At 41.8% G+C, this 23,973-nt stretch overlaps 1 protein-coding gene across 1 annotated transcript in view; it reads right to left on the bottom strand.

The window, feature by feature from the left end:
- Positions 1 to 1,924: 1,924 nt before the first annotated feature.
- LOC115139821 (GDNF family receptor alpha-2-like) overlaps positions 1,925 to 23,973 on the bottom strand; it is a 74,970-nt gene continuing 52,921 nt past the window's right edge. The window contains exons 7-8 of the mRNA XM_029677633.2: positions 23,486 to 23,649; positions 1,925 to 3,665 (exon numbers count right to left, since the gene is read on the bottom strand). Of these exons, the coding sequence (XP_029533493.1) occupies positions 3,525 to 3,665; positions 23,486 to 23,649 (305 nt within the window). The 3' untranslated portion in view covers positions 1,925 to 3,524. The remainder of the gene's footprint in view (positions 3,666 to 23,485; positions 23,650 to 23,973) is intronic.

Raw genomic sequence — 23,973 nt, 5'->3', positions numbered from 1 at the left:
GGTGGCTACTTTGAGGAATCTAAAATCAAAAATATATTTACAATTTGTTTATCATTTTTTTGATTACTACATGATTCCATGTCTTCACTATTATTCTACATTGTAGAAAATAGTAAAAATAAAGAAAAGCCCTTGAATTAGTAGGTGTGTCCAAACTTTTGACTGGTACTGTACATTTAACATTTCAAGTCTCTAGGTCAAACGGGGTAGCGGATATGAGAGTTTAAGTGAGATTGCTTATAACAGAGCCACCGATAGGCCAAGCGGTTTCAATCTTTTTGAGCAAGTTACTCATATGCTTTAGTTTCTTTGTGCCAAATTAGAAAAAAAATAAGTTTGCAATCTATTTTTGAGTTATTTGACCATGTCAAGATATTTATAGGCTTCACCGTGAACCCCTAAATATTAGGAAGCACTGTGTTTACAGATGAGATGTCATGAGGATCCCTAGCAGTCAGCACTATAGTGGAAGCCTCCCACTGGTGACAGAGACTGTGTAATATAGCCACAACAGCTGTTAGAGACCAAGATCCCATCACCAAACCCAATAAAAAGAGTAGAATTTCATTACAGATGTTCAGCTTTGGAAATGATGGCTCAATCAATAATCATCCCACATGTGAAAGACGGAGAGTGGGGATGACGCAGTCAAACTCACATTGGCATAGCAGAAACTATGTGATTGTTTTAGAGATTCTCCTCTTTCCAATAGAAATGTCCAGACTTTCTTCAACGGAGCAGGGAATTACATCTCGAGTGGCGTGGTTCAATAGCTCTGTCCACTCCCTTGACAACACAGTTGCTTGCTTAAGAAAAGGCTCAGAGGGTTTTTGATTTTCTATTACCTTTTTTTCTTACCCAACCATGCTCATTTTAGATCCAACCCTTTGAAAAGAAAAAGCCAGACAGTTCTTGACTTATGAGGCTGGCAGTTAAAAATGAAATTAAAGAAAGATCAAGGGGAAAATTATGAAAATGAAATGAAAACTTTTCATGAATGTGCATGCAGCCGAGGATCTCAATGTGTGCAATATACAGTACAGTGTCAACAGTGCCTTTGGGAAAACGTATTTCATTTCCTCCTTTCCAATAACTTGCCTTGCATTTCTACTACAGCTAGGCTCTCCTATTCTTGCAAGGAGACTGTGGACTCCTCATATGTATCCAAATTGTGAGCGCAGCAATCGAATGTGCCTATTATAAAAGCTGTTATTCTACACTGTAGCACAGACTGAGATTCCAGCTCGTGAACAAATGTGTAAACATAAACGCTCCAGTTACTCTAGCTTATCAAGTGTATCATGAACTGAAAACCCCTGCTCTATGCTAGGCTACACTTTAATTTGCTAACTGAACCCTGAAGTATGATGTTCAGTGTTTCACAAAATGACCCCCTCATGGTGTATAACATATTACACCAACCAAGCCAAAGAGAAAAGAGCCACACAGGCAGGTGTGACTGAAAAAGTGGAATGATGGGAAGGAAGTGGGCGCTGTCTCTGATTGGAGGATCCCAGTCTTGTAAACCTTAGCCCTCTCTCCAACATGTGCAGAGCGTTGATAAGAAACATCATCCCACTGGCTCATTAATCAAGGGAGCGCACAGTAACCCGACGCTTTCATATTACGGTGCCCCTAGACCCCACCTCAAAACTAACCCCCCCCCCAATATTTATATGGAAAGGAAACAAACTGGACTCCAGCAGCATCTTTAAAACTGCACCTCCAGAACACAGGCACACGAACACGTGTACACACACACATGCACACACACACACACACACTCTTCTCACTTTTTCAATCACTTATACACTTATGACATCCCATCTTTGAGTACTCTCTGCCCCTCACCTTATATAAGCTGCGACATGTCATTTATTTATTGTCAGGATTTATTTGTGTGCAATCTTTGTTTTCAGTGCTGTCTTGACTTCCATTGAATCATGTTTGCAGTAATATTTTTCAAAATGGCTCACTTTTGTATGAAACAATCAACATGAATGAACTTAACTGTATAAGAAATGCTGAAACCCCATTCTCCTCATATACCCGGACCCATTCTTTGTGAGGGGGAATATTTATCAGTTTATTTATTTACATTACTACATGTCAAAACTTAATTTACCTCATGCATTTGATTGGCTAATAGGAGGCCAGTGCCAGTATTGTAATCATTCATCGGCAGTACGTCATGATGTCATCTGCAAGACTCAGCTACAACCTGACCAATCAAAAATAATATTAATCGGGGGTGGGGGGGACGACTCAACACAACAGAATGTGCAGCAGCTATAAACTGTGAGTATTTCTTTGCTCTAGACACCTCTGTTGGAACAGTCCAATGGAAACAGAAGGGTTGAATCCCAGGCATTTATGTAGTCAAATGTTGATCTGATGGCTTGTGGTGTTTTGACATGAACCCATGTGAATGATTCATTTTGTAAAGCGTTACTACGAGTTGCGATGTCCCATGAGCAGGATAATGTGGTACGAGCAATAGGTAAGGCCACGTGTATTTGCACTGTACAAAGAACGACTATAATACACACAGGTAATTACTTTCCAAGCAAATGTAGCTAATTCAATTTCATCCCTATATACATTCTTATTTGACTTTTTCGTCATAGACATTGCCAACTTTGCCTTCTAAATTTGTTCTTCACACTTAACAATACAGTGCCATCAGATCACCTTGACCATTTAAGGTATGTTATATTGGTAAATTGAAAGAAAACAGTTGGTTTATATTGGCTCATTGAAAGAAAACAGTTTGTTATATACACTGACAAAGTATGCACATGTGTGGGTGGATATTTATTCTCACCCACAATCAATGACAACAACATCTCAAATGAGAACCAGTTAACATTATATTTGAGTCTTTTTTTTTGTCTGCTGAAAAAATATAGCACTGAAATAAAAGAGCTGTACTGAACATACTGTTCACTGTTACTATACCAACACGGATACACTGAGTTAAGATTTACACTTTTGAGAAGACACAAACGTGATAAGTCTTCTGTCTGCAAGAAATGGAAACACAAAGCTTGAGGTCTGTCCAGAAAATCAAGTCGAGCACTGTTTCTAGACGAAAACGTGTGACGTTCAGCAGTTCTCTCTCCTCTCTCTTTCTCCATTTCTCTCTCACACACGTTCTCTCTCTCTCTCTCTCTCTCTTTCTCTTCTCTTTGTCATGGCAGGAGTGCAGAAGTCTTTGACATGATACTTTGGGTTCTTTGTCAGTGTTACTGATGGAAAGACAGTCACAGCCAATGGCCACTGAGGCTTCACCACATGAGGGGTCCATGTAAAGCCATTTTCTTGATCATAGTGGTCCTCAAAAGCCAAAATGTTACATCAAATAAATAATATTTAGATTATCTCCGATTGTGTGCTCTCCGCCTCTCCTTTTTGAAATTGCATGATGCCTGGGCTTGAAAAATAAAACATCCTCAAACAAGCCCCTTGACAACACCTCTGCGTTTGGGATCAGCTTGATGGTCGGCGACAGCCCACAGGGAGTTTTATAGGGCATAGTTGGCCAAGGCGGAGGACAGGCTGAGCAGCAGAACCCAGACACTGGCACAGACACAGGGTGCCCCATCACCAGGAGGGCTCTTGGGTCTAGTCAGGCCATCGTAACCACTGCTGGGCTCCAGTATAGGCTGAGAGGAGGACAACAATGGAAAAGGTTAGGAATGACTCAGTGAGTCTGAGTGTTGCGTTTTACAGAGAAATGTTTAAACACGGATCCACAGCCACTCCACTGGAATAAAAACATGAATACATTTGAGGCACATATGAAGTATGTTGAAAGCGACTGCTAGTGCAGTCTTTTGGGTGTACTCTCTGCTTTGAAACGTTTTGGCACAGTGCAGAGCTAGCTAAGACATTTCTCCCAATACCCTTTCTGTAGTGTCCTCTTAAACATTTTAAGCATTAGTTCCAAGGAAAGCACAAATTATAGAACATACAGAGCACATATAGGGTTATCATAAAACTACAATTAAACGTTGAGTCTCAAATAGCTGCCCGGTGGGGGATATAAAGTGCAGGAAATATTTACTTTTTCTTGGACAAATATTTTTGTTGGTACAAAACTACCTCAATATTTCCATTCGTTTGTATGGGTTATCGTCAGACAAGTCCCGTGACACTTGTGGGGGTCATAGAGCAGAACAGAGTAAAAGCAGTGTGCATCAAGGAAATAGACCCCTGGCTCAAATAGAATCCTGTCTTTAATAAGTGCCTGGTGTTTAGTGATTTAAGCAAATAAACACCCAGGCTATTAATTGAAGTTTTACAGCACTAATCGGCTTCCTAGACATTTGGATCAATTTTATTTCTGTACAATATCAGTCAAAACATTGTACTTGTACACATATATATAGAACATATAGAACATTTTACCATAGACAAAAGCAGTCAATTTGAAAGGCAACTATGTTGTACAGTACATTAGGAGAAAGAGTAGAAGGGACATACAGATGAAGGATCCCACAGCAGGAAAATAATCTTGCAGCAACAGGAAATGGGAATTAGTGTGTGGATTATATAAAACATTTGTAGCTTTTGAAACATGGAAATTATGAACTTTAGATGCCTTTTTACACATATAATATAATACAAATAATAATAATATAATACCATGCTACAACATGGTGATCAAATTCAGACACTACATCTACATCTCTATTGTTCTAGATATGGTACATCCCAGAGTTGCTCTGTTATGCCCACTCTAGTATGGCCTTATTATGTGCTTTTCCATAACATTGTAAGCATTTTGAACATTTTCAATTTGCTCTGATTCCTGTAACACCTAGCAAACAATTTGCCTCCAAGTAACTGCAGCTTTCTCAATTTGTGGAGGCATCATTTCCCCCGCAAAGCAATACAGCATATCAACAGAAACATGAAGCATTCCCTCCTCCACTCCTTTTGAGAGATTGCACTTTGGTCCATTTCCCTGTACAGAGAGAAAACATAGAGTCAGATATGATCTTCTAATAGCAGTGTCTCCAGCACAACATATGGCCAATGTTTTTGTTGTAGAAAAATACACATTGAAAAAAATAGTAAATGGTAGTTATATAAGCACTGGGATATGTTTTTGTTTGGGCTTTAGGTGAAAGGAAAGGCTGCATTGATTATGGAAGAGCTTGGTTTCCAATGTGTGATTGTACAGAGAAATGGTTAAATGACAGTTGCCAAAAAAAGCAATCGGTTGCTTGACAATGCAGCAAACACATCCGCAACTAAAAGCCAATTAATTAGCAGGTGCAGTGATGTGTGACAGCAGCCTGTTGACATTGGTCCAGATCTCTGTCTGCAGCCAATATGTATACCGGTACACACACACGCACACACACACACACACGCACGCACGCACGCACGCACGCACGCACGCACGCACGCACGCACACACACACACACACACACACACACACACACACACACACACACATATGAACATGTAGCCTAGTGGTTAAGAGTGTTGGGCCAATAACCGAAAGGTGACAAATCTGTCGATGTGCCCTTGAGCACGGCACTTAACCCTAATTGCTCATGTAAGTCGCTTTGGATAAGAGCGTCTGCTAAATGACAACAACAAAGAAACACACAGAGAGACATGCACACACACATTCAGAAACGCGCCCACACACAAAATATTGTTTGGGATTACAGGATATCATTAGTTTAGTTTTGTGAAGGTAGCTTAACATGTAGATAGATGGTGAGTACTTTTTAGAAGTGATCAGAGCTTCGTTGAACAGTAATGTTCAGATGCTTTTCCCAGGGCTGGTTATTGAGTAACCCAGGGTTGGTCCACAATCAATTACATTTAATTGAGCTGAGAATCAACACAGTGTACTGTAAAGTCAGGGGCCCTCAAGCAAACATTGACTTCTGAAGAGGTGGGATAGGGCGATGTGTTATGTGCGATGCCTCTCTCTTATACAATGGTGCCATTAAATAATGCATGACTCTCCAAAAAGACTATGAAATGAAGGAATTATTTCCCTGATTAAAAGCTTGTTCTTCGGGATTTTGGTAATGAGGCCCTTTATCTATTTACCCAGAGTCAAATTAACTTGTGGATACCATTTTTATGTCTGTGTCCAGTACGAAGGAATTTACAGCTAGTTCCGCGAGCCAATGCTAACTAGCGTTAGTTAGAAACTTCCTTCAAACTGCACGCAGAGACATACATGTGGTAAGCAGCTGAACTTTACTGTTTGACGAAGCTCTGATCAATTCTGAAAAGTACTCACCATCTATCTAATGTACATGTCAAGCTACCTTCAAAAAACACAATGAAGAATATTGTCTTATCCCAAACAATATCCAGGAACATAAATACTGAAAACAATATGTTGAACTCCCATACTGGGACTGCTATAAAGACATCATAGTGAGTTTGTAATTTTCTTAGTCACTTGTAGATACCGGTAGGCATTTATTTTTTCAATGTACAGTGAGGGAAAAAAGTATTTGATCCACTGCTGATTTTGTACGTTTGCCCACTGACAAAGAAATTATCCATCTATAATTTTAATGGTAGGTTTATTTGAACAGTGAGAGACAGAATAACAACAAAAAAATCCAGAAAAACGCATGTCAAAAATGTTATAAATTGATTTGCATTTTAATGGGGGAAATAAGTATTTGACCCCCTCTCAATCAGAAAGATTTCTGGCTCCCAGGTGTCTTTTATACAGGAAACGAGCTGAGATTAGGAGCACACTTTTACAGGGAGTGCGCCTAATCTCAGTTTGTTACATGTATAAAAGACACCTGTCCACAGAAGCAATCAATCAATCAGATTCCAAACTCTCCACCATGGCCAAGACCAAAGAGCTCTCCAAGGATGTCAGGGACAAGATTGTAGACCTACACAAGGCTGGAATGGGCTACAAGACCATCGCCAAGCAGCTTGGTGAGAAGGTGACAACAGGTGACAACAAAACTATTATTTTCTGTTGTATTATGTATTATGATTTTACATAAAACAATCTGATATTGACAAGATCAGAGATGTACTGTATGTAAAACATCACACTACTTTACTAAAACTGCACTGGCCAGTACAGTACTGTAATACCGTAATATATGCAATTTACGTAACAGACACTTTTATCCAAAGTGACAACAGTCCACACATTTTGGTACGTGACCCCAGTGGGAATTAAGTTAAGATGGCACCGACAGACATGGCAGCTCTACTTCTAACTCCTATGCAACTTTGCAGTATTTTTGTGTGTTATTTCTTACATTATTAGCCTAGAACATTTTTTGTGTTATTACATACAGCCGGAAAGAACTTTTGGATATCAGAGCGGCTGTAACTCACCAGTATTACGACCAGGAATATGACATTCCCGAATTGGATCCTTTGTTCGTACCCCCAGGGCAATTGAACTTATCTCAGAGGCTGCTCCAAGACACCGCCGGCAGAGAAGAGGGATTCGGAGTGGACATCTAGTCCGACTCAGGAGGCGTGCACACCATCCACCGCTTCCGAGTATATTACTCGCAGTCTCTGGACAATAAAGTAGACGAGCTCAGAGCGAGGCTCTCCTTCCAGAGAGACATCAGGGACTGTAACATACTCTGTTTCATGGAATCATGGCTCTCTCGGGATATACTGTCCCCGTACATACAGCCAGCCGAGTTCTCAGTTCATCGCGCAGACAGGAATAAAGAACTCTCGGGAAGAAGAAAGGCGGTGGTGTATATTTCATGGTTAAACACTCATGGTGTGATTGTGATAACATACAGAAACTCAAGTCCTTTAGTTCACCCGACCTAGAATACCTCACAATTAAATGCCAACCATATTACCTCCCAAGAGAATTATCTTCGGTTGTAGTCAAAGCCGTGTATATTCCCCTCAAGCCATACCACGACGGCCCTCAATGAACTACTCTGGACTACTCACCTTTTTGAGATGCCTACAAGGCCCTCCCCCGCCCTCCCTTCAGAAAATCAGATCACGACACCATTGTTTTCCTCCCTTCCTATAGGCAGAAACTCAAACAGGAAGTACCCTTGATAAGGTCTATTCAATGCTGGTCTGACCATTCTGAATAAATGCTTCAAGATTGTTTTGATCACACTGACTGGGATATGTTCCGGGTAGCCTCTGAGAATAACATTTAAGTATACACGGACGCAGTGACTGAGTTCATCAGGAAGTGTATACGGGATGCTGTTATCACGGTGAGTACTAAAATTTACCCAAACCAGAAACCATGGATAGATGGCAGCATTTGAGCAAAACTGAAAGCAAAAATCACCCCATTTAACCATGGCAAGGTAACTGGGAATATTGTCAAATACAAACATTGTAGTTATTCCCTCCGTAAGGCAATCAAACATGCAAAACGCCATTACAGAGACAAAGTGGAGTTGCAATTCAGATATGAGACCTATGTGGCAGAGTCTACAGACAATCACGGATTAGAAAGGGAATACCGGCCACGTCGCGGACTCTGACGTATTGCTACCAGACAAGCTAAACAGCTTCTTTGCCCGCTTTGAGGATAACACAGTGCCACCGACGCAGCCCGCTCCCAAGGACTGTGAGCGCTCATTCTCCGTGGCCGACGTGACTAAGACATTTAAGCGTGTTAACCCTCGCAAGGCTGCCGGCCCAGACAGCGCAGACCAGCTGGCTGGAGATTATGGACATATTCAATCTCTCCCTATCCTAGCCTGCTGTCCACACTTGTTTCAAGATGTCCACCATTGTTCCTGTATCCAAGAAAGCAAAGAAAACTGAACTAAATTACTATCACCCCGTAGCACTCACTTCTGTCATCACGAAGTGGTTTGAGCGGCTAGTTCAGGATCATATAACCTCTACCATACCCACCTCAATTTGCTTACCGCCCCAATAGGTCCACAGACGATACAATCGTCATCGCACAGCACACTGCCCTATCCCATCTGGACAAGAGGAATAGCTACATCATAATGCTATTCATTGATTATAGCTCAGCCTTCAACACCATAGTACCCTCCAAGCTCATCATTAAGCTCGGCGCCCTGGATCTGAACCTCACCCTGTGCAATTGGGTCCTGGACTTCCTATCGGGCCACCTCCAGGTGGTGAAGGTAGGAAACAACACCTCCACTTAGCTAATCCTCAACACTGGGGCCCCACAAGGGTGCGTGCTCAGCCCCCTCCTGTACTCCCTGTTCACCCATGACTGCATGGCCATGCATGCCTCCAACTCAATCATCAAGAGTAGTAGGCCTGATTACCAAAAAAGACAAGACAGCCTACAGGGAGGAAGTGAGGGCCTTGGGGTTGTGGTGGTGGGAAAAAAATGAAGGAGCTGATCGAGGATTCAGGAAACAGCAGAGGTAGCACGCCCCTATCTACATCGATGGGACCGCAGTGGAGAAGGTGGAAAGCTTCAAGTTCCTCGGCGTACACATCACTGACAATCTGGAATGGCCCACCCACACAGACAGTGTGGTGAAGAAGGCGCAACACCTCAAGAAAAGTGGCTTGGCCCCTGTAAACTTTTACAGATGCACAAATGAGAGCATTCTGTCGGGCTGTATCACCGCCTGGTTTTGCAACTGCACTGCCCGCAACCACAGGGCTCTACAGTGGGTGGTGCGGTAAAGCCCCGCCCTATCTCAGCTCGCTGGTCACCATAGCAGCACCCACTCGTAGCACATGCTCCAGCGGGTATATCTCACTGGTCACCCCCAAAGCCAATTCCTCCTTTGGTCGCCTTTCCTTCCAGTTCTCTGCTGCCACTGACTGGAATGAACTGCAAAAGTCACTGAAGCTGGAGATTCCCATCTCCCTCACTAGCTTTAAGAAACAGCTGTCAGAGCAGCTCACAGATCACTGCACCTGTTCATAGCCCATCTGTATACAGCCCATCTATCTACCTCATTCCCATACTGTATTTATTTATTTTGCTCCTTTTACACCACAGTATCTCTACTTGCACATCCATCTTTTGCACATCTACCATTCCAGTGTTTAATTGCCATACTGTAATTACTTCCTTACCTTACATATTGTAATTACTAGCTTACCTGGTTAAATAAAGGTTAAATAAAAAAATAGATAAAAATGCCCAACACATCACCAGGGTCACACTGCCTGCCCCACAGGACACCTACAGCACTAAATGTCACAGGAAGGCCAAAAAGATAATCAAGGACATCAACCACTCAAGCCATGGCCTGTTCACCCCGCTATCATCCAGAAGGCGAGGTCAATACAGGTGCATCAAAGCTGGGACAGAGAGACTGAAAAAGGCCCTACAGGCAATGGCTTGAGTGGTTGAACAAGGGCACAAACAAGGGCACTGCGTTCATCCACCTCTGGCCTGCTCGCCTCCCTACCACTGAGGAAGTCCAGTTCCCGCTCAGCCCAGTCAAAACTGTTCGCTGCTCTGGCCCCCCAATGGTGGAACAAACTCCCTCACGACGCCAGGACAGCGGAGTCAATCACCACCTTCCGGAGACACCTGAAACCCCACCTCTTTAAGGAATACCTAGGATAGGATAAAGTAATCCTTCTCACCCCCCCCCCCCCTTAAAAGACTTAGATGCACTATTGTAAAGTGGCTGTTCCACTGGATGTCATAAGGTGAAAGCACCAATTTGTAAGTCGCTCTGGATAAGAGCGTCTGCTAAATGACTTAAATGTAATGTAAATGAAAAACAGCTTATATCTCAAGGCCATCAGGCTGTTAAATAGCCATCACTAGCCGGCTACCACCCGGTTACTCAACCCTGCACCTTAGAGGCTGCTGCCCTATATACATCATGGAATACATGGTATGTATTGTTGTTTTTATTTTATTTTTTATTTAACCTTTATTTAACCAGGTAGGCTTAATAATTGCGACCTGGCCAAGAGAAAGCAAAGCAGTTCGACACATACAACAACACAGAGTTACACATGGAGTAAAACAAACATACAGTCAATAATACAGTAGAAAAATAAGTCTATATACGATGTGAGCAAATGAGTTGAGATAAGGGAGGTAAAAATATATATATTTTTTTTAAAGGCCATGGCGGCGAAGTAAATACAATATAGCAAGTAAAACACTGGAATGGGAGATTTGCAGTGGAAGAATGTGCAAAGTAGAAATATAAATAATGGGGTGCAAAGGAGCAAAATAAATGAATAAATAAATACAGTAGGGGAAGAGGTAGTTGTTTGGGCTAAATTATAGATGGGCTATGTACATGTGCAGTAATCTGTGAGCTGCTCAGACAGCTGTTGCTTAAATCTAGCGAGGGAGATAAGTGTTTCCAGTTTCAGACATTTTTGTAGTTCGTTCCAGTCATTGGCAGCAAAGAACTGGAAGGAGAGTCGGCCAAAGGAAGAATTGGTTTTGGGGGTGACCAGAGAGATATACCTGCTGGAGCGCGTGCTACAGGTGGGTGCTGCTATGATGACCAGCGAGCTGAGATAAGGGGAGACTTTACCTAGCAGGGTCTTGTAGATGACCTGGAGCCAGTGGGTTTGGCTATGAGTTTGAAGCGAGGGGCTGCCAACGAGAGAGTACAGGTCGCAGTGGTGGGTAATAATATCGGGCTTTGGTGCCAAAACGGATGGCACTGTGATAGACTGCATCCAATTTATTGAGTAGGGTATTGGAGGCTAATTTGTAAATGGCATCGCCGATGTCGAGGATCGGTAGGATGGTCAGTTTTATAAGGGTATGTTTGGCAGCATGAGTGAAGGATGCTTTGTTGCGAAATAGAAAGCCAATTCTAGATTTAACTTTGGATTGGAGATGTTTGATGTCTGGAAGGAGAGCTTACAGTCTAATCAGACACCTAGGTGTTTGTAGTTGTCCACATATTCTAAGTCAGAACCGTCCAGAGTAGTGATGCTGGACGGGCGGGCAGGTGCAGGCAGCGATCGGTTGAAGAGCAGGCATTTAGTTTTACTTGTATTTAAGAACAGTTGGAGGCCACGGAAGGAGAGTTGTATGGCATTGAAGCTCATATGGAGGGTTGTTAACACAGTGTCCAAAGAAGGGCCAGAAGTGTACAGAATGGTGTCGTCTGCGTAGAGGTGGATCAGAGAATCACCATCAGCAGGAGCGACATCATTGATGTATACAGATAAGAGAGTCGGCCCAAGAATTGAACCCTGTGGCACCCCCATTGAGACTGTCAGAGGCCCGGACAACAGGCCCTCCGATTTGACACACTAAACTCTATCAGAGAAGTAGTTGGTGAAGCAGACGAGGCAATCATTTGAGAAACCAATGCTGTCGAGTCTGCCGATGAGGACTAACAGAGTCGAACGCCTTGGCCAGGTCAATGAATACGGCTGCACAGTATTGTTTCTTATCGATGGCGGTTAAGATATCGTTTAGGACCTTGAGCGTGGCTGAGGTGGACCCATGACCAGCTCTGAAACCATATTGCATAGCGGAGAAGGTGCGGTGGGATTTGAAATGGTCGGTAATCTGTTTGTTGACTTGGCTTTCGAAGACCTTAGAAAGGCAGGCTAGGATAGATATAGGTCTGTAGCAGTTTGGGTCAAGAGTGTCCCCCCCTTTGAAGAGGGGGATAACCGCACCCGCTTTCCAATCTTTGGGAATCTCAGGTGACACGAAAGAGAGGTTGAACAGGCTAGTAATAGGGGTTGCAACAATTTCGGGCGATCATTTTAGAAAGAAAGGGTCCAGATTGTCTAGCCTTGGCTGATTTGTAGGGGTCCAGATATTGCAGCTCTTTCAGAACATCAGCTGACTGGATTTGGGAGAAGGAGAAATAGGGAAGGCTTGGGCGAGTTGCTGTGGGGGGTACAGTGCTGTTGACCGGGGTAGGGGTAGCCTGGTGGAAAGCATGGCCAGCCGTGGAAAAATGCTTATTGAAATTCTCAATTATAGTGGATTTATCGGTGGTGACAGAGTTTCCTATCCTCAGTGCAGTGGGTAGCTGGGAGGAGGTTTTCTTATTTTCCATGGACTTTACAGTGTCCCAGAACGTTTTTGAGTTTGTGTTGCAGGAAGCACATTTATGCTTGAAAAAGTTTTCTAACTGCCTGTGTATATTGGTTTCTAACTTCCCTGAAAAGTTGCATATCATGGGGGCTGTCCGATGCTAATGCAGAACGCCATAGGATGTTTTTGTGTTGGTTAAGGGCAGTCAGGCCTGGAGAGAACCAAGGGCTATATCTGTTCCTGGTTTAACATTTCTTGCATGGGGCATGCTTATTTAAGATGGTGAGGAATGCATTTAAAAAAAAAAAACAGGCATCCTCTACTGACGGGATGAGGTCAATATCCTTGCAAGATACCCGGGCCAGGTCGATTAGAAAGGCCTGCTCGCTGAAGTGTTTCAAGGAGTGTTTGACAGTGATGAGTGGAGGTCGCTTGACCGCTGACCCATTACGGATGCAGGCAATGAGGCAGTGATCGCTGAGATCTTGGTTGAAAACAGCAGAGGTGTATTTAGAGGGCAAGTTGGTTAGGATGATATCTATGAGGGTGTCCGTGTTTACAGATTTGGGGTGGTACCTGGTAGGTTCATTGATAATTTGTGTGAGATTGAGGGCATCAAGCTTAGATTGTAGGATGGCTGGGGTGTTAAGCATGTTCCAGTTTAGGTCACCTAGCAGCACGAGCTCTGAAGATAGATGGGGGCAGTCAGTTCACATATGGTGTCCAGAGCACAGCTGGGGGCAGAGGGTGGTCTATGTCAGGCGGCAACAGTGAGAGACTTGTTTTTAGAGATTTGGATTTTTAAAAGTAGAAGTTCAAATTGTTTGGGGACAGACCTGGATAGTAGGTCAGAACTCTGCAGGCTATCTCTGCAGAAGATTGCAACACCGCCCCCTTTGGCCATTCTATATTGTCTAAAAATGTTATAGTTAGGGATGGAGATTTCAGAGTTTTTGGTGGTCTTCCTATGCCAGGATTCAGAGACGGCTAGGACATCCGGGTTGGCAGAGTGTGCTAAAGCAGTGAATAAAACAAACTTAGGGAGGCTTCTAATGTTAACATGCATGAAACCAAGGCTATTACGGTTACAGAAGTCATCAAAAGAGAGCGCCTGGGGAATAGGAGTGGAGCTAGGCACTGCAGGGCCTGGATTCACCTCTACATCACCAGAGGAACAGATGAGGAGTAGGATAAGGGTACGGCTAAAAGCTATGAGAATTGGTCGTCTAGGACGTCCGGAACAGAGAGTAAAAGGAGGTTTCTGGGGGCGATAAAATAGCTTCAAGGTATAATGTACAGACAACGGTATGGTAGGATGTGAATACAGTGGAGGTAAACCTAGGCATTGAGTGATGATGAACGAGATATTGTCTCTAGAAACATCATTGAAACCAGGTGATGTCATTGCATGTGTGGGTGGTAGAACTGAAGGGTTATATAAGGTATAATGAGCATGGCTAGAGGTTCTACAGTGAAATAAGACAATAAACACTAACCAGAACAGCAGTGGACAAGACATATTGACATTAAGGAGAGGCATGCTTAGCAAAGTGATCATAAGGGTCCAGTGAGTAGTGAGGTTGGTTGGGATCACGGCGATTCAGACAGCTAGCCGAGCCATGGGTAGCAAGCTAGCAGAAGATGGAGGTCTGTTTTTAGCCACCTTGTTTTTAGTCTGTAGATTAGTGGGGTTCCGTGTGGTAGAGGGGACCAATCCAATTGGCAAAATAGATATAGTTATAGTGACCCAAGAGAATTGTCCGATAAACCTATTCAGCAGCCGATAAGACAGCTAACGATAAATGGGCAACAGATGGGAGTTCAGGTAACGTCGCGACGGAGGGGCCAGTTGGATAATTCCCTCGGGCAAATAAAGTCAGTAGTCCAGTTGTGAAGGCCATCTCCAATCGAAAATCCAAGAGTGGCTTTCTATTCCGCAACAAAGCCTCCTTCACTCGCCAAGCTTACCCTAGTAAAACTAAAACGTCATCTACAAAATGGTACCGCAAAATAGGTGATTGTAGCCCAGGAGTGGCTGATGGAACCCTTCAGCTGGCTAGTTCACTCCGGAATAATTGATGTTTGCATTTGGCCGGGACTCTGCTGCCTGTGACGAATGAAGCCAATGGAGTCACTCCGAGCAGCTAGCAGCTAGCTAGCTGCAAGATCCATGTGTAAATGTCCAGAGCTTGCTGTAGAAATCCATGGATATGGAGAGAAAATAGATCCGGTATGCTCTGATCTGAGTATAGCTGATGACCACCAACCGTGGTTAGCTGCATACTAACGTTAGCCAGTAAACTGGCTAGCTTCTGGCTAGCTTCTGGCTAGCTTCTATTGTGGATTTCAGATTTGAGGTGAATAATACGTATTTTTTTAAATTGGTGAGTTGGGTTGCAGGAGAGTGTTTTGAAGTTGAGATTTTTAGAATATATATATATATATAAAAAGATATGTGAAGAAAAGATGACTGCTATGCCATCTTGGGGAAGAAAAAAAAAGAAAAAAATTGTGAATTGTTAGATACTACTGCACTGTTGGAACTAGGAACACAAGCATTTTGCTACACCCGCAATAACATCTGCTAAATATGTGTACATAACCAATACAATTTGACTTGATTTGATTCAAATTGAACCCACAACTCTGATGTTGCTCGTGCCATGCTCTTATGAACTGAGCCATGTACAGGATCACTACAGTACATAAGTACAATACAATACACAATTACAATACAGTGTGGAAGATGTTTGATTGTCATTAACTTGAGCATACCTCCCTCCTTCAGGCCATGGATATTTTTTAAATACATTTTTTATTTAACCTTTATTTAACAAGGCAAGTCAGTTAAGAACAAATTCTTATTTACAATGACAGCCTACTCGGATGAGGCATGCTATGAGGCATGCAATGATTTCAATCCAGATTTCAATCAGGCTTGGATTCGCCATGCAAAAACGTTTTCACCCAGGTGCATGAACAATGGGGATATTTACTGCGATGCTGATAAGAACCTATGGCTAAATGCTCAAGACAGGCTTGATGCAAATTAGTGCCGGCTAAACATTGTTTCTTTCGTTTCTTTTGATTACATTTTGAAAGATCTCTTCAATGATCACACCTTTGATCACACATGGGATAGAAATGATGGAAATGTGATGTTCAGTCAATTTTAATGAGTAGTGCATTGTGCTATGTGAAAACAGTGTAATGTACTGACATTTACAGTACTGTAGCATACTACATTCAAAGGGCACTCTTTTTTCGAGGAGAAAACGATACTGTTTCAGTTGACATGTCTCATAGAAAAGGTGATCTTGTAACTTGCTGCATGGGACAGAAATGGCATACAACACCGTGCTATGTTTTTACAGTAGCCAACTGCTTTGCAATACCCCTATTTCTCATGATTTATCCAACATATGTACTGTATAAGGACAATGAAACTGTAAGACTGACATATTTCTCAGCATACTCACAACCTGCCATTGTGTACAACTTATTCAAAGATTTTGTCAAATAGTGCAAATAGTCAAATAGTGCATGGAAAATTATATTGACCAGGTACTATTCTTTCTAAACAGCACTTACAATATTGGATTAAAAGTCAGTTAAAATGTTAATTAACATGACTAAATGGTGAGCCTATCATTACCTGATGTTTTGGTGATTAAACAAAATGTTCTCATGGTATTTCACAGAAAATGTCGATTTTGAATCACTCAGGCATAAAAGATGTGTGAAACCTCAAATGATTGCACAATCAAAGTTTCTGAACATAGGATAGGGGGGCATTACAAGTTTGATCAGTTTAGAGTTTTGTACCTAGAGTTTTGAAAATATACCACATACATCTGAAAAATTTGCAGAAGTGATTGAAAAAAATGGTAAAACACTTTTTAATCTCTATTTCCAAACAGCAGAAATGGTTGTAAGATTAGGGTCTCTGTTCTACAGACACAGCACAGAAAGGCAGTGAGCCATGACAGAGTTGGGATTTTTTGGTCACATTAAATCCGTGGAGGCTGGTGGGAGGAGCTATAGGAGGATGGGCTCATTGTAATAGCTGGAATGGAATTGAAACATCAAACATATGGCTCTGTTCCTTTAATTCCATTCCATTACAATGAGCCCATCTTCCTTTAGCTCTTCCCACCAGCCTCCACTGGTTAAAGTGTTTGCACATACTGTATCTATGCAAAGACTGCGCCAATGTAGCTTCTACAAGCATTGTCCCGCACATTTGACCCAATAGTTGTGGCACAATAGATTCTTATGTGAATCGGAACGCACCGAAACACTAACAAAACTGTTGTGGCAAAAATAGAGAAGTAGATAGGCCTAACGTTAGTAGAATCATTATAATAATATAACAATTTATATAATATAATAACATGTACAATTCAAAATACGAAAGCTCTCCATTATTAAATGTTGGCAGCATTCTGAAAGCCTTTCACTAAATTAATTGAAATCCTGATTGGTAAGGAAAATTGCATTTTTCATATCTTTATCCATTCAACAGTCTTCCACAGTTTCACTTCCTGAAACTTTCCATAGGGTTGAAAATACAGAAGTTGCAAACAGCAATGAGACAAAATAAAATATCACCTAGATATCTCTTCTCTTTCAGTCTCTTCAGAACACAACTTGAGCACAGTTACTGAATGAATAAGGCATAATACCCTGGACATGAGGAAATAGCTGACATATATTAAAGCTGCAACATGTAACGTTTTGGGTGACCTGACCAAATTCACATAGAAATGTTAGTTATAGAGCTGTCATTCTCATTGAAAGCAAGTCTAATAAGCGATATATCTGTTCTATGTTCTTAAGTTTAGTTTTTTTACCAGCTTCAAACAGCTGAAAATACAATAATCTTTGCTTATGGAAAATATATTTCACAGGGGTTTAGATGGTGCAACGATTCTCTACACTCACCTCGCTTGTTTTGTCACATAAACTGAAATTAGGGGAACTATTAGAATTTTAGCAACCAGGAAATGGTGGAGGGATTTCTGCATAATACATATTTACATGTAAACTAAATCACATAGCTCAATTGTCCTGTTTATGGTGATACTGAATACAGGGAAATTGACTTGAGAGGGAATTAAGTTTGAGCAGCACAGCCAATCCTGGCCTAATGCTCCACAAGGCTCATTTATCAAACAACACTTCAGATTACTTATCGAGTGTCAGGGGGAGCCTGTCCAGCCATCAAACACACAGCGGACTATGCCACTTCATTTAGCATAACATTTCCACTAACTGGACAACAGCATGCATGTGGTCCTGAGCAGTCATGAGATTTACGAGGCTTGAAAGCTTGTCTTTTGCCAAGAGGAGTCATATAAGCATTCTACCAATTAATCTACGATGGAAGTTTGACACATTTTAATTGCCAAGCATATATGCTGTAGAATGAGGGGCCGCCCAAAATGTCCCCACCGGCTCCCTCTCTAATTATAAACTTCCTGCTTGAGTAATCACATGTCTTATTGTTTCCTAATTACCATTTTTACTATAAATTAAGCATTGCACTGCAGCGAGAGTGGCACAGAGTGGTGCATCAATACTGACATACACACAGAACCTTTCGAGAAAGCAATTCAACAGCTCCCCTCCTCTACCTCCCACTGTTATTGTTATCAGTGTGGCTTATTCATTCATTCTCACCCTCACACAATTTTTAAGGTATTAATTTGCTGTCTTCATCACAATGAGGGTCGTGTAAAGCACACTATTGGAGCAGTGTGAGAGATGACTATTTAATGGATGTGAAAGCCTGAAATTGCTCAGCATTCAACATCATTATAGGAGTCTTTTCACACATAATAATGATGCCAGAACAGTATTGTTTTCAGCCATGCATGAAACATGGAATTATAAATATCCCTATAATAGTCATGAAATGAAAACAATGACTTCTCTTGTTTAATGCTGCAAGATGCAGCTCAGATGCATCCTGTTTCCATTGATCATCCTTGATATTTTTCTTCAACTTGATTTGAGTCCACCTGTGGTAAATTCAATTGATGGGACATGATTTGGAAAGGCACACACCTGTCTATATAAGGTCCCACAGTTGACAGTGCATGTCAGAGCAAAAACCAAGCCATGAGGTTGAAGAAATTGTCCGTAGAGCTCCGAGACATGATTGTGTCAAGGCACAGATCTGGAGAAAGGCACCAAAACATTTCTGCAGCATTGAAGGTCACCAAGAACACATTTGTCTCCATCATTCTTAAATGGCAGAAGTTTGGAACCACCAAGACTTTTCCTAGAGCTGGCCGCCTGGCCAAACTGAACAATCGAGGGAGAAGGGCATTGGTCAGGGAGGTGACGAAGAATCACGATGATCACTCTGATAGAGCTCCAGAGTGACTCTGTGGAGATGGGAGAACCTTCCAGAAGGATAACCATCTCTGCACCACTCAACCAATCAGACCTTTATGGTATTGTGGCCAGACTGAAGCCACTCCTCAGTAAAAGGCACATGATAGCCGGCTTGGAGTTTGCCAAAAGGCACCTAAAGAAACAAGATTCTCTGGTCTGATCAAACCAAGATTGAACTCCTTGGCCTGAATGCCAAGTGTCACGTCTGGAGGAAACCTTGTACCATCCCTACGGCGAAGCACGGTGGTGGCAGCATCATGCTGTGGGGATTCAGCGGCAGGGACTGGGAGACTAGTTAGTATCGATGGAAAGACGAACGGAGCAAAGTACAGAGAGATCCTTGATTAAAACCTGAGCCCTGACTTGAACCCGATCGAACATCTCTGGAGAGACCTGGAAATAGCTGTGCAGCTACGCTCTCCATCCAACCTGACAGAGCTTGAGAGGATCTGCAGAGAAGAATGGCAGGTGTGCCAAGCTTGTAGTGCCATACTCAAGAAGAGTCAAGGCTGTAATCGCTGCAAAAGGTGCTTCAACAAAGAAATTAACAAATGGTCTGAATACTTATGGAAATGTGTTATTTCAGTTTCTTTTCATAAATTTGTTTTGCTTTGTCATTATGGGGTATTGTGTGTAGATTGATGAGGAAAAAAACACAATTCAATACATTTTAGAATAAGGCTGTAATGTAACAAAATGTGGGAAAAATCAAGGGTCTGAAGGTCTGAATACTTTCTGAAGGCACTGTATGTTTCAAATTTGGTCAGAAAGTAATTTACATTGCAAGTTAAAGTGTACTGTTAGCTAGCTAGCTCACACCGACAGTGTCACAAGCAAAGCATCCCAACACCATCCCACCTCCTCTGTGCTTCATGGTGGGAACCACACATGAGGAGATCATCCGTTCACCTACTCCGTGTCTCACAAAGAAATTCCATTATTTGTTATTTTTATCTTATTAATTTTGGCGGGTTGTTTCTTAAAACTACATTGTTGGTTAAGGGCTTGTTAGTAAATATTTCACTGTGAGGTCTACACCTGTTGTGTTCGGCGCATGTGACAAATACAATTTGATTAGATTTGACAAAGACGCGCTGGTTGGAACCAAACATCTCAAAATGTCCATCAGCCTAATGTCCATTAGTAGTGTCTCTTCTTCTTATTGGTGTCCTTTAGTCATGGTTTCTTTGCAGCAATTCGACCATGAAGGCCTGATTTATGCAGTCTCCTCTGAACAGCTGATGTTGAGATGTGTCTGTTACTTGCACTCTGAAGAAATTATTTGGGCTGCATTTCCGGGGCTGGTAACTCTAATGCACATCCTCTGCAGCAGAGGTAACTCTGTGTCTTCTTTTCCTGTGACGGTCCTCATGAGAGCCAGTTAACTCTAATGAACGTATCCTCTGCAGCAGAGGTAACTCTGTGTCTTCCTTTCCTGTGGCGGTCCTCATGAGAGCCAGTTAACTCTAATGAACGTATCCTCTGCAGCAGAGGTAACTCTGTGTCTTCCTTTCCTGTGGCGGTCCTCATGAGAGCCAGTTAACTCTAATGCACATCCTCTGCAGCAGAGGTAACTCTGTGTCTTCCTTTCCTGTGGCGGTCCTCATGAGAGCCAGTTAACTCTAATGAACGTATCCTCTGCAGCAGAGGTAACTCTGGGTCTTCCTTTCCTGTGGCGGTCCTCATGAGAGCCAGTTAACTCTAATGAACGTATCCTCTGCAGCAGAGGTAACTCTGGGTCTTCCTTTCCTGTGGCGGTCCTCATGAGAGCCAGTTAACTCTAATGAACGTATCCTCTGCAGCAGAGGTAACTCTGGGTCTTCCTTTCCTGTGGCGGTCCTCATGAGAGCCAGTTAACTCTAATGAACGTATCCTCTGCAGCAGAGGTAACTCTGGGTCTTCCTTTCCTGTGGCGGTCCTCATGAGAGCCAGTTAACTCTAATGAACGTATCCTCTGCAGCAGAGGTAACTCTGGGTCTTCCTTTCCTGTGGCGGTCCTCATGAGAGCCAGTTAACTCTAATGAACGTATCCTCTGCAGCAGAGGTAACTCTGGGTCTTCCTTTCCTGTGGCGGTCCTCATGAGAGCCAGTTAACTCTAATGAACGTATCCTCTGCAGCAGAGGTAACTCTGGGTCTTCCTTTCCTGTGGCGGTCCTCATGAGAGCCAGTTCCATTCTTAGTGCTTGATGGTTTTTGCGACTGCACTTGAAGAAATGTTTACAATTCTTGACATTTTCCTGATTGACTGACCTTCATGTCTTAAAGTAATGACGGACTGTCGTTTCTCTTTGCTTATTTGAGCTGTTCTTGCCATTATATGGCCTTGGTATTTTACCAAATAGGGCTATCTTGTCACAACACAACTGATTGGCTCAAATGCATTAAGAAGGAAAGAAATTCCACAAATGAACTTTTAACAATACAGACTTATTAATTGAAATGCATTCCAGGTGACTACCTCATGAAGCTGGTTGAGAGAACGCCAAGTCAAAGGGTGGCTACTTTGAATAATCTAAAATCAAAAATATATATTGATTTGTTGAACACTCTTTTGGATACTACATGGATTCTACATGGATTCCATATTTGTTATTTCATAGTTTTGATGTACAATGTACAATGTAGGAAATAGTAAAAAATAGTAAAAAATAAAGGAAAATGCTTGAATGAGTAGGTGTACCTTAGGTCAAAAGCCTCTTCATACTTTTTGTGTTGAAAAGATGCATATTTGGATTTAGATACTCAACATAAATTATTTTTACGGTGTGAAAACAAAACAGATAAACAAACATGTTTTCCCACTGCACAGCAACAGTTTTTTTCTACCTATCCCAGAAAATAAACCTAGGGTTATTAGCATTGCAGACAGGGTTGGGGAGTAACGGATTACATGTAACTCGACACATGTAAGGGATTACAAAAAAAACAGTAACTGTAATCCGTTACATTACCAGCAAAAATATTGTAATAAGATTACAGGTACTTTTGAAAACTAGATGATTACTTCAGAAAGGATGTTTGTGAAAAAAATCTTTGAGACTTCTCTGTTTTTTCTCAATGACTATACGGATAGCACTTATTATTGACATCTATATAGCGTATTGATGTGAATCACACTGCTGCTCTCTCAATTAGCTATTTGCGCCTTATGGATTGTGGTTGTTGTGGACGGCTGTACACAAATCTAAATGTGTATTTGAACCCAATGGTTGAATTCAAGAAGTTTAAGCTGCCTATCAATCATTGTTTTTGAAACCAGTGGACAGCCAGTGAAAAATGCGCTCTTGCAACAGCTGCATAGTGCGGATCCAAGCATGCGGAATAAAATAAAAATCAAATTCATGCTGATAAAAAAAGAAATCCTTAGGCCCAATGCTCAAACTCGCACACTTTTGATGGGGCAATCTGTAGTTGCTACATCCATTTTTTTTTTTAAATAAATTATATGTATTAATGTAAAGATATAATTTAATTGTATTATTATATGTAGTAGAAAGTGATTGGTTAGAAGAAGCCTACATAACCAACCCATAAAGTAAATTCATATATGGCCAGCCATGTAAACTTTAACATTGATTTATCATGCAATAGATGTCGTTCAATCATTTTTGTCTTCTTCAAAGGCCTCTTAAGGGGAAACTAATCTAAAAGTAACTGAACGTAATCATATTACGTTACTGAGTTTGAGTAATCCAAAAGTTATGTTACTGATTACAATTTTGGACAGGTAACTAGTAACTGTAACGGATTACATTTAGAAAGTAACCTACCCAAACCTTATTACAGAACATTCACACAGAAATTTTGTAGAACTGACATAATTCTGTTTCATGTAGAATAGTGATTCTTGTCAGCTATGCATCATCTGCTACATTCAAAATGTTTCAAAAATGTTAACCAATTTTAAATAAATATAGCTATCGGTGATTAATGGGTCATGTTCATTTGGCACCTAAAGGACTAACATGTACTGAAACAGGGAGGGACCTTCTGGTCTTGTCCAATAAAAAAAACATTAATTTCTTTACAGTTACAAAGTGCTTTAAAACGTTTTCCGTTCTGTGCCCTAATGAACACGACCCTGGTTATTTGAACTTGGCACCCGGTGCTAGCTGGTGATATGCCTGCATACCTTCCCGTGGGCTTCATCTTCAGGCTGGACGTCATTGGGGTTGTATGGCTCTGAGGTGCTGACTGAGGCCTCTAATCCAGGCTTCATGGAAGGGGTTGGTGGGACAGACTCAGCTTTGTGGTAGAGACTGTCTGTTCCATAACCGAATGCTTGAATGGAATTTCCTGTGGGGGCAAATGATAAAGTCATTTGTCTAGACTGTCTTCCCAGTGTTGGGGCAGCTGACAGTCAGTCCTAAGTCAACTTTTTGGTCCTCTGCCCAATTTTAGGGTGTGGGTGTTGATCTTCCCTTTGCCTCACTACCATTTGCACTGTTCCGTTTGAGACTGCTAAACTTAGTCAGCTGCCTGCATGTTTTATTGAACTTTACCTACTACACACTACAATGATATACTGTACATCCTATGATTATCACCTTATCATTTTGGACAACAAAAATGTGCTATAATATTCCTCTTTATCTTAGAGAGTAGAGAAAATATCAGCCA

This window comes from Oncorhynchus nerka, linkage group LG13 (genome assembly GCF_034236695.1).
Source record: "Oncorhynchus nerka isolate Pitt River linkage group LG13, Oner_Uvic_2.0, whole genome shotgun sequence".
Classification (NCBI taxonomy): Eukaryota; Metazoa; Chordata; class Actinopteri; order Salmoniformes; family Salmonidae; genus Oncorhynchus; species Oncorhynchus nerka.
The sequence above is the reverse complement of the archived record's forward strand: the minus strand, read 5'-3'. Positions and strand labels throughout refer to the sequence as shown.